Here is a 12,156-nt window from a genome sequence, read left to right as displayed (position 1 = left end):
ATTATTAGTTCTAATAGTTTTTTTTTGTTGTTGGAATCTTCAGGATTCTCTATAGTATCATGTCATCTGCAAGTAATGACAGTTTTACTTCTTCCTTTTCAATTTTGATGCCTTTTATTTCACTTCTTGTCTGATTACTGTGGCTGAGACTTCCAAAACTATGTTGAATAAAAGTGGTGAAAGTGGCTATCCTTGTCTCTGATCTTAGAGAAAAAGTTTTTAGCTTTTCACTGTTGAGTATGATGCTGGTTCTGGGTTTGACATACATGGTCTTTATTATGTTGAGGTATGTTCACTCTATCTCCACTTTGCCGAGTTTATTTTTTTTAATCATTATGGATGTTGGATTTTGTCAAGTGCTCTTTCTACATCTATTGATATGATCACATGATTTTTATCCTTCACTTTGTTTATGTAATGTATCAGGGTAATTGATTTGCAGATATTGATCCAGCCTAGCATTTCAGGGATAAATCCCACTTGATCATGGTGTATGACTTTTTAATGTATTGAAGACTTCTGTTTGCTATTAGTTTGCTGAGGTTTTTTGCATCTATGTTCATCAGGGATATAGGCCCAGAATTTTCTCTTTGGTAGTGTCTTTGGTTATGAAGCAGTGCAACACTGGCCTCATAAAATGAGTTTGGGAGCCTTCTCTCTTCTTAAATTTTTGGAATAGTTTCAGAAGGGATAGGTGTTAATCTTCTTTGACTGTTTGGTAAAATTCACCTGTGAAGCTGTCTAGTCTAGGACTTTTGTTTGTAGGGAGTTTTTTGATTACTGATTTGATTTCATTTGTAATTATTTGTCTATATATTGAGATTTTCTGTTTATTCCTGTTTCAGTCTTGGAAGATTGAACGTTTCTAGGTATTTATCCATTTCTTCCAGGTTGTCCAATTTGTTGGCATATAACTGTTTGTAGTATTTTCTTATAATCATTTGTGTTTCTGTGGTGTCAGTTGTCACTTCTCTTTCATTTTTTAATTTTATTTGGGCCCTCTTTTTTTCTTGATGAGTCTGACTAAAGGTTCATCAATTTTGTATATTCTTTCAAAGAACCAGCTCCTGGCTTCATTGATCTTTTCTATCATTTTTTAGACTCTTATTTTGTTTATTTCCACTCTGATCTTTATTATTTCCTTCCTTCTATTCTCTTTGAACTTTATTTGCTGTTCTTTTTCAGTTCCTTTAGGTTTAAGGTTAGATTATTTATTTGATATTTTTCTTATTTCTTGAGGTAGGCCTATATTGCTATAAATTTCCATATTAAACTGCTTTGGCTGTATCCCATATGTTTTGGGACATTTTATTTTCATTTTTATTTGTCTCAAGGTAGCTTTTGATTTCTTCCTTGATCTTGTTAATCCATTCATTGTTTAGTAGCATGTTATTTAGCCTCCACATTAGTGTTTTTCAGCTCTTTTCCCTTATAATTGATTTCTAATTTCATGCCATTGTGGCTGGAGAATATTTTTGATATTTCAGTATTCTTAAATTTATTGAGATTTGTTTTGTGGCCTTGCCTCTAGTACGGTCAAGTTCAGCCATTGCTTGTGACCAGCTTGGGGCCGCCTAGTAGGAGCTACAAAGTAATCTGTGATTGGTTGCTCTCTGTGCTATGCTTGAGGTTCTTGTGAGAGGCTATGCTGTGAACGGAGCCTGGCTGCCACTGGTTCCGAGCTGGAACCCTGTTGTGGGCACTAGGATGTGAGCTGAGGTCAGCTGCCATTTGTGCCACGCTTAAAGCCATTTCACTGAAGCTGTGTTCCAAGCCAAGACTGTCCACCTCATTCCAGGCTTGAGGCCGCCTGATGGGACTTACAATGCAAGTTGAGACTGGTCACTGCTTGTGCCTGGCTTGGGGCTGATTAGCAAGAAGTTGAGGGAACACTGAGACCAGCTGTAGTTTTGAGGAGGTTCCTGGAAACTTGAGATATTTACAAAAGTCTGCAGCATGAGCAGAGGCAGGATGCTGGTGTGGAAAACACAGTGGAAGAGGTTTGGGTTGGGCTTTCAAGTTGGGCAAGTCAGGGTTCAGGGAATCATCAGACCGGATCAAGGGAGAGCTCAGATGGCTGGGTGGGAGTGCTCAACTAAGAAACAATGGTGCCTCGGTTGGAGAATTATCCCACACATCAGAAGGTTGCAAGTTTGATTCCCAGTCAAGGCACATACCTAGCTTGCAGGTTCAAGCCCCAGTTGTGCTCATATGGGAGGCAACTGATAGATGTTTTTCTCTCACATTGCTGTTTCTCTCTCCCTCCCTCTCTCCTTTGCCTCTCTCCCTAAAATCAATACAGTCCTTGAGTGAGGATTAAAAAAGAAGAAAGAAACAATGGCACTGCCAGTGCTTCTGTCCCTGGAAAGAACTGACCTAGAGCTGCCCTGACTCATTCCCTTCCAACTTCACCCTGACATTAGTCCATTTAGTTCCTCCCTGTATGTCTCTAGTGCTTTTTGAACTGCTGCACCTGCGTAGGAGCCCTGAGCTAGTGAGTCCATGCACAGGCTCCTCAAGCAGACCACTTTGGTCTCCAAGAGCCCTCTATCTCACTTGGATGCAATCCCCACTGGTTTCCACACCCAGATGTTATGGAGACTCCTCTTCCCTGCACTAGTGTTCCAGGCTGGACCCCTTGCTCCTCATGGAGAACCTCTATAGCCGAGATATCCTGCCCAGTTCTTAATCACCACACCGTGTGTGCGGGACCTTCCCTTTCCATGTCTCCACCCTTCCTGTCAGTCTTGACATGGCTTCTTCTTTATATCCTTAGTAATAGGAATTATGTTCAGCTAGTCTTCTGGTGGTTCTCAATTATGGCTGTTCTATAATTTAGTTCTAATTTTGATATGGTCATGGGAGGGCGTGAGCACAGTGTTGATTTACTCTGCCATCTTGATCGGAAGTCTCCTACTGAGGCAATCTTTAAGATCAAAACTGGAGACTTCTCCTTCAGTATATAAGCACTTATTTAAAAGCTACAGTAATTTTAAAAGTGTGGTTTTAGCACAGGATAAAGAAATGGATCAGTGGACTAGAATAAAGTAGCTCTTCTCAACCAGAAAGTTTAGGCCATAATGACCTAAGGCATCCATTACAGTCATACCTCCGTACTCATCAGCTTCAGAACTCATTAAACCCTGTACTCTGCATTTTGATGAGAAAAAAATGTTTCAGCACTTGGCACTTGCTCAAGACTCGTCCACTTGCTAGCACTGTATGAGTCATGATGCTGCCCCCCAAGAGAAAATGCTTCATCACTCATTGCTTGCTTGTACTAGTCGGTTTTGGTACTCGCAACAAGTTCTGGAATGAATTTGATGAGTATTGAGGTACCACTGTATATGTAATGAATTAACACACCTCCTATGGGTCTAAAATAATACCAGCTATATACTGTCTCTGAGAAAATTAAAAATACAAATCACTTAATTTTCTGTGAGGCAGTTGAGGAGGGATGGGATAGAAAATCCAAAAACAGATCCATGCATGCATGCACGCTTACTTTATGACAAAACTGACACTGCAGAGCATTAAGAAGAAATAGACATTTTTATAAAATGGCACTGGATCAATTATATATCCACATGGGAGAAAATGTACTTGATTTCTCCCTCGTACACCCAAAATTAGTTCCTGAAAAATCGTAGTCCAAAAGTGAATGATGAAACAACAGAACTTTGAGAGACTAATATCTTTTATATCTGTGGGCGGGCAGTATTTCTTAAAACATGACAAAAGTCATTGACAATGAAGAAAAAAATTGGTGAATTAGGATACTTCTCTTCATCTAAAGAAATGACTATGAGAGTAACCATAGATTGGAAAGAGAGATTTGCAATGTGTATAACCAACAAGAGACTTGTATCCATAATATATAAAGAACTTTTATACAACAGTAAGAAGTAAATAAACCAGTATTAAAATGGACAAAGTATATTGAAAAAGAGTATCACAGAAATATATAAATTACTCACGACATATGAAAAGGTCTCAGTTCCATTAGTAATCAGGAAACATAACTTAAAACTCCAGGGATGTATTAGATAGCCACAAGAGTGGTTAGATAGTGCTTAGGCACTGTTAATGAAAGTGTAAATCTGTATAAATCATTGAGAAACCATCATCTACTAAATTTGAACATAGTCTATCCTGTGACTGAGAAATTTCACTCCTAGGTATATGAGCTCTGTCTGGAAAAAGTCCAACCATTGTTAATATAATGAGAACAGTTTGCATGACATCGATGTAATCTGGTAGCTAAGGAGAGTGGACTGGAATGCACATGCGTGAACAATGATGACTTCATTGTATTAGTCAGTGGGGGGTGGGTGGATGCCATTGAGTGAGCACGTGTACTGTGTGGCTGTCACGTTCAGAATGACTGAGTAGAGCAACAAATCTGCATCAAGTTTTGCACTAAGCTTGAACATTCCCCCGCGGAAACTATTTGGATGATTCAGAAGGCCAAGACTATGCGCAGTTGGTGATTGGTATCTTCATCACGAAAATGCACCCACTCATGTGAGTTTTTTGGTGAAACATTCAATCATCCAGGTGACTCAGCCCCTCTACAGCCCAGATTTGGCGCCCTGTGACTTCTGGCATTTCACAAAACTAAAACCACCTTTGAAAGAGAAGAGATTTCAGACTGTTGATGAGATTCAGGAAAATATGATGGGGCAGCTGATGGTGATTGGGAGAACTGTGTGAGGTCCCAAGGTGCCTACTTTGAAGGGGTCTGAGTCATCATTGTCCTATGTACAATGTTCCTTGTATCTTCTTCAGTAAATGTCTATTTTTCATATTACATGGCTGGATACTTTCTGGACAGACCTTGTATATCCAGTGGAAATGTGTGTTCTTGTCCTTCAAATGAAGGTCATTTATTTGCAAATTGGTTGTTTGGAATTTGATGCACTTTTTTTTTTTTTTTTGTAGAAGCAATTATTATAAGTTGTGATTGGGTTTGTACATTGGTTCACAATCAGTACCAAACTCCCCTTCACCCCCCCCAAAAATCCTGGTAAATATATATCAGCCTCTTAGTAAAATATGTACACTAACCTAGAACCTTAATCCTCATGTATAATATTTTTATGAAAGAAGTCAATCTCGTGTTGTATACATTTATGCCTACAGCAGTAAGGGCAAGAAGGACACACCTTAACACCAGGAGTATCTTTCCTCCCTTACCCTTTGATTATCTCTTTGTAGGTATGGGGTACTCGTAAGTTGAGTTTACAATTAGGTGAGTGCCTCTGTGTTCCTGTAAGAATTAAGATGTACATCTAGGTGACAACTAAGGGTCCTTCCAACTCAGAATTCTCATATTCTATCATATTCAGAATTATGACTGGCACATTAAAATGAAAAGTTTTGTGTGGCATGTTGTTTTCACTAATATTAGGAAAGTAATGGATTCAAAATAATTCAGAATTGTCTGAGGCCAATTCTCATTTTGAAACGGATAAGAAAACAAGCTCGGAGAGGTGAAGCAAACTTTCCCCACCGTCACTCCCTCTTCATCTTCATTATCAAAAAATAATCACCATTCATAGAGAGTTTACTGTGGAACAGATACTTTTCTTTTCTTTTTTTTTTTTTTAATTAATGTTTTTTATTGATTATATTGTTACAACAGTTCCAATTTTCTCCCCCTTGCTCCCCTCCACCCAGCACCCCCCTCCCCCGGAACAGATACTTTTCTAAGCTCTTTATACACATTAACTAATTTAATTCCCACAGCTGCCCCTTTTACATACAGCCAAACCAAAGAACAAAATTTACGTGACTCGCTTAGGTCTAAACCCTTCTTACTATAGTTCTTTTAATTTGATAGTATTAGTAGCTGGCCAGAAATTTTGTCCAATATTAGTAAAGCATCTAACCTGAGCCCGGCATTGGCAGAAAGATTTTTAGTAATGATTGTTGAAAATAAAAAGGTTGTTTTGTTTAGAAAATTACGGCATCCCATTTTACATGCATGATTTTACTTTGGATGAAGGGAGAAGGGTATTTTTTCAAAATATTTAATAATGTAAGTATGTTTTACACATTTAGAAAAAAATATTTTAATTTCATATGTAATTATTTTTACAGTAATGGTCCTCAAACTTAAATTTGTCCTTTTTTTTCTAAACAGTATTGAACTCAGAGAATTGGAGAAGAAATTAAAAGCGGCTTACATGAATAAAGAAAGGGCAGCTCAGATTGCTGAAAAGGATGCCATTAAATATGAACAAATGGTAATCATGTTTCTGCTCATTATGTTTTCTGTATTTTTAGGTTCATTTATAAAACCAAAAATAGACCATTTAAAAAAAATTGTTGCTATAAAGAATTTACAGTGCTAGATTTCTCAAATACTTAATACTTTTCAAATCCTTGAAGTATAGGGGATCAGGGATTATTTAATATTGAGCCTTGTTTAATATAATACTAGAGCCTTTCAGAGACAAAGGATTTGGTTGCTGCTTAGGATGAATGGCTGTATTCAGTGGCTCTCGGCATTTATGATCTCTAACCAATATTCTTTGACAAACCAATACAGTACAAGTTGTTAGCATGATTAATATATTTTAATGTTGCTTTTTCATTTTCAAATGTTCTAAATATAGACTATTTTATATAAGCTTTTCTGTTTTATAAACAGCAATCTCTTAATATGTTTCCCTCTGTTTATCCTTTTTTCTGTCTCCCGACAAACTGCCAAGTTCAGGGCAAGGTTTCCTCTTGGGCAAAGGAGTTTCAGACACACTCACCAATATAAAACAGGGTTTATTGAGTTAACACTTCAAAGCAGGTGCATGTCATAACTTGAGGATTCACTGTCACGAAGAAAGGCTAGACATAGATGAAAAGATCTCATTCAATATTACACAGCCTTACACTCCCCTTCTCTCATTGCTCTATTATGTTGTACAGCATTTTGGTGGTAGAGTCCCCTCTCTCCTAGATCCTTCTCAAAAGATGTTTTATAGCGGTTAAAGAGAAGGAGGTAGAGGTAAATTTTCTGGCATTTAATGTTGGACCATATATATTTTAGGTTAAATGTAAGAAAAGAAAGTTGCAGAAAAATTAAATTGGAGAATAATACATATCACAGACCATTTTTATTTTAAAAACCTGTACATATATGTATATGGATATCAACACATGTATATTAATACATATATGTTGTATATAGCAATACACACATGTACTGATACACAATTAGAGTGTGATATCAAATAGTTAACTGGTACAGTATACTGTAGGCATCAAGTGAGAACAGATGCTGACCATAGCGATGTGTGTGCCTGTGTAGAAAAATACAGAAAAAACCTGGAGGGTTATATAGCATGCTGTTAACAGTGATGTGTAGGAAAGGGTAAGATTTCATTTCGTAAGCCACATAGTTTTATTCTACCCTTTCAAAAATAAAGTAGAATATAAACAATATACTGTTTGGCCAGTAGTCTGCAGTTTTAATTACCTTGATAATCGAGGTTATTCAAAGCAATTGTAGACATTTTGTCTGATTCATGAAACAAATGCTATTTCCTTAACAAAACTGATCCACAAAAATTAGTCAAATGCTCCTAGGACTTGACTAGGTGTCAGGATATCTAGGTGCTAGTTTTGGTTTCAGTCTTTCTAAGCTTTATTTTTCTTAACTGTGAAATGAGAACAGTCTTTCTATAAGTGTATGGAAATCTGTAATACATGTTTTTATCATTTTACATTTTTTCTAAAGAACCTAGTACAACATGTGCTAAGAGAAAAGAAGCAAAGGCATCAGTGAGATCAGGAATGGCATTTAGTAGCATTCATATTTTGATCTGTTTCTTCTCTTATGTTTGATGCTGCTAACTATTCTGGCATCAAAACATTTGGGCCGTGGTCATAATAGTAAAGGGCAACTTTAAAAACTGCCCTGATATATATTTAATTTAAAACTTATTTTGTTAAATGATTTAAAAATGCTCAAAACAAGTAAGGGGTTGAACCTATTCAAGAAGCAATACTGTCTCTAACTCGGAATGATCTTGAATGAGTGAAATAAAAGCTGCAGAAGAAAAAACACAGTGACATATATAACCCTTTTAAGTTAAAATGATTACAAAAGGCCTTTAGTAAATGAGACTTAAAAGGCCAGTGGCAGGAAAGAAAGTTTAGGCTGGGAATAACTTAAGACTTACTCAGAGCTATAAATAGCAGACCTGTATAAAAAAGATAATACAGGCAGACACCTCACTTTATTGCACTTCACTTCCTCATGCTTCCACAGATACTGAGTTTTTTACAAATTGGAGGCAAGACTCTCCACCAGCAAAAAAATTAATACTCGTTTTACTGTGGTGGTCTGACCTGAACCCACGGTATCACCGAGGTGTGCCTACCCTAAATAGCAGCTGATACATGTCAACGTAAGAAACAGCCAACCTGTAGAGAATTTTCATGAGTTTATTTGAGCCAAACTGATTATGCTGGGAAGCAAGAACTCAGATGCTCCAGAGAAAAATTTTTGTAGCTTCTTTCATGCATTTGAAATTAAGGAGTGAACGTAAGAAAGATTACATGGAGGTGGGAGAAAGCAAAGTGGGGACTGGATTATAGGGTAGTTAAGATTTTGTGCTCTGCTGAGGGTGGTTACTGCTTTATTGCAAAGGCGTGTTAATGTGGATGCACAGAAACAATGGACAGAGCTTACTTAAGGCAAAAATTAACTTTTTATTGAAAAGCTATATGCCGGAGGGATGACTCCTACTGACCTGCCCAGTTAGGAATCCATGATCAGATCACCCTGTGAAGGTACCTCTCCACAGAACCTTTCTTCTGTCCACATACATAATAAAGCTAAAAACTGTGAAAATTGCCAATATTAAATAGAAGAAAAATAGAAAAAAAAGGTGACTACTGTTTTCGCAGTTAACATAATACAGTTACTAATAGAGTACTTCTAATTTGAGTTACTATTTTTCTTTTTTTTTAATTGTTTGTTTATTTATTTACTTATTTTTAGAGAGAGGGGAAAGGAGAGAGGGAGAGAAACATCACTGTGTGGTTGCCTCTTACTCGCGCCCCCAACCGGGGACCTGACATGCAACCTAGTCATGTGTCCTGACTGGGAATCGAACCAGCGACACTTGGCTCGCAGGCCGACGCTCTGAGTTACTATTTTTCAAATGTAGAGTTCTTGATTACCCTTATTATGAATTGCCCTCAGAGAGCTACTTGAAGGAACAGGAAGGCCACTTTTTTTTAATGTTTTTATTTTTTTAATTTTAATTTTAAGTATATTTTATTGATTATGTTGTTACAGTAGTTTCATTTTTTCCCCCTTTGCTCCCCTCTGTCCATTACTACCCTTCCCTCCAACAATCCCACACCCCTTAGTTCATGTCCATGGGTCATGCATATAAGTACTTTGACTTTACCCTTCCTATATTATTCTTAACTTCCTCCTATTTTGTACCAGTCAATTATGCTTCTTAATCCCTACACCATTTCCTCATTTCACCCCTCCCCGCTCCCAGCTGATAACCTTCCAAATGATCCCCATACCTATGATTCTGTTCCTATTTCGGTTTGCTTAGTTGGATTTTGTTTTTATTTTTTAGATTCAGTTGTTGATAGTTGTGAGTTTGTTGTCATTTTAGTGTTCATAGTTTTGATCTTCTTTTTCTTAAGTAAGTCCCTTTGACATTTCATATAATAATGGTTTGGTTATGATGGACTCCATTAGCTTCACCTTGTCTGGGAAGCACTTCATCTGCTCTTCCATTCCAAATGATAGCTTTGCTGGATAGAGTAATCTTGGTTGTAGGTTGCTTTTCATCACATTGAATACTGCTTGCCAGGCCCTTCCTGCCTGCAAAGTGTCCTATGAGAAATCAGCTGATAGTCCTATAGGCAATCCCCTATAGGCAACTCTCCGCCAGTCTCTTGCTGCCCCCAGGACTCTGTCTTTATCTTTCACCTTTGGCATCTCAATCATGATGCATCCTGGTGTGGTCTCCTCTGGGTCCAGCTTGTCCGGGACCCTCCCTGATTCTCGGGCCTATATGCCCATCTCCTCCACAAAATTTGGGAAGTTTTCCTCATTTTTTTCAATTCTTGCTTCCTCATTCTGCACTGGTCGACTGTTTTTTTCTTCCCTATGTTCCAAATCATTGATTTGACCCCTGGTTTCCTTCCCTTCACCATTGGTTTTGTGTGGATTTTCTTTCATTTCACTTAGCATAGCCTTCACTTCTCTTAAGCGTTTGCCGTACTCAAGCATATCTGTCAAGCCTGTGAGCATCTTTTCACTAGTGTTTTGAATTCTGCATCTGTTAGGTTGGCTATCTCCTCGTTGCTTAGTTCTCCCACTGGAACCTTGATCCGTTCCCCCTTTTGGGCCATACTTCTCTGTCTCCTCATTCTGACAGGCTCCTGTGTTTGTTTGCCTTCACGTCCCAGGTAGAGCTATCGCTTCTCTTATGTTGTAAGGGGCGGAGCCTTAGGGATTCGTTAGTTCAGGGTGGCCCATTTCACCACGTTGTGGCGCTGTATGTGGGGGAGGGGTCCTAGAGGGAACAATGCCACCTGCTCAGCACTCGCCCCTTTTCCAGGCACTTCTCCCACTTCCGCACTGGACTGGCGCCCCTCTAGCTGCTGCCCTGGCCGTCATTCCCACAGTGGGTGGGTCTGCAGACATTCTAGGACTGCAGGGTCCCTTTAAACAAGCGAACTCTGCTGAGACCGGCAGTTTCTGCCTCCACCCCAACCCCCACTGGTCTGCAGTCAGAAGCAATGAGACTTGATTTTCTCCGGTGCTGGGACCCTAAGCTGCTAGGTCCGGTGAGGAGCTGGGAACGCTCCCCAGGTGTCCCTCCTGACTTTTTAAAGTGTGTGACTGCACTTTCTGCTGGCCCGCTGCTGCTTGCCACCACCACACCGCGTCCTCCCCGCCCCTCCTACCTGTTCGGATGAGTATTTCTTTGTTTGCTTGACTTCCATGCAGTCTGATTTTCTGGAATTTCTGGTTGTTTCTAGTTTTGAGGTAGTTGTATTCCTTCTTAGTTGTGGAGGGAGATGTAGCATGTCTGTCTACGCCTCCATCTTGGCTGGAAGTCTCAAAGCTGTGGTCCTGGAAGGCCTCTTTACTGTTTGACTCATCATTCAAACCCTTCAGGTGACAGTGACTTACCTTTGCCTTTTACTTACACAGATGAAAATATTTTATGTAACAGGCTTTATGATATTCAATTACATCTGTTTAAAATACTCTATCACACTCTGCTCAGATTTGAAAATGGAAAGATTAATTTTGTTTTAATAACAGAAACGTGATGCTGAAATAGCCAAAACCATGATGGAAGAACATGAGAGAATAATAAAGGAAGAGAGTGCAGCAGAAGACAGACGAAATAAAGGAAAAGCACAGTACTATCTTGACTTAGAGAAACAACTTGAAGAACAAGAGAAAAAAAAGCAGGAAGCTTATGAGCAGTTGCTGAAAGAGAAACTCATGATTGATGAAATTGTTAGGAAAATCTATGAAGAAGATCAATTGTAAGTTAATCTCAACTTTGTTAACGGCTAAACATTGACATTAATCTCAGACTTGTTTTGAAGAGGTAAAACACCTAAACAGTACCCAGTACACAGTACGTCCTCAGTAAGTTATCACATAAACTGAGACCAGCTCTTATTTGTCTCCTAGCATGATAGTTAATTATGTGGTAATTAAGAAATGCTCATTAAATGGCAATGACTAAACCTTTTTTTCTTTTTCTTTCTTTTCTTCTTTTCAGATTTTATTTATTTATTTTTAGAGAGAGGGGAAGGGAGGGAGAAAGAGAGGAAGAGAAACATCAATGTGTGGTTGCCTCTCATGTACCCCCAACTAGGGACCTGGCCCTCAACCCAGGCATGTGCCCTGGCAGGGAATCGAACTGGTGACCCTTTGGTTCATAGGCTGGCACCTAATCCTCTGAGCCACACCAGCCAACGCTAAACCTTTTTTTCTTAAATATGTCATATTGTATGTCAGAAAATCTTATGAATTTCCTTGTTAGCTGAAGTGTATATAGAGTGCTGTGAGGCAGATTTTAACAGGTTGTAGCCTTTCTGAAATGCGATGCATAAAACTTCATTAACAGGTTAGAAAAGAGGTATAGAAGT

At 38.6% G+C, this 12,156-nt stretch overlaps 1 protein-coding gene across 1 annotated transcript in view; it reads left to right on the top strand.

The window, feature by feature from the left end:
* MNS1 (meiosis specific nuclear structural 1) overlaps positions 1 to 12,156 on the top strand; it is a 35,737-nt gene that overhangs the window by 16,704 nt on the left and 6,877 nt on the right. Inside the window, exons 4-5 of the mRNA XM_090268352.1 lie at positions 6,149 to 6,251; positions 11,315 to 11,544. Of these exons, the coding sequence (XP_090124478.1) occupies positions 6,149 to 6,251; positions 11,315 to 11,544 (333 nt within the window). The remainder of the gene's footprint in view (positions 1 to 6,148; positions 6,252 to 11,314; positions 11,545 to 12,156) is intronic.

This window comes from Furipterus horrens, unplaced genomic scaffold, assembly GCF_987537825.1.
Source record: "Furipterus horrens unplaced genomic scaffold, mFurHor1.1.pri manual_scaffold_3, whole genome shotgun sequence".
In the NCBI taxonomy this organism is placed as follows: Eukaryota; Metazoa; Chordata; class Mammalia; order Chiroptera; family Furipteridae; genus Furipterus; species Furipterus horrens.
This window is presented reverse-complemented; position numbering and strand designations above follow the sequence as displayed.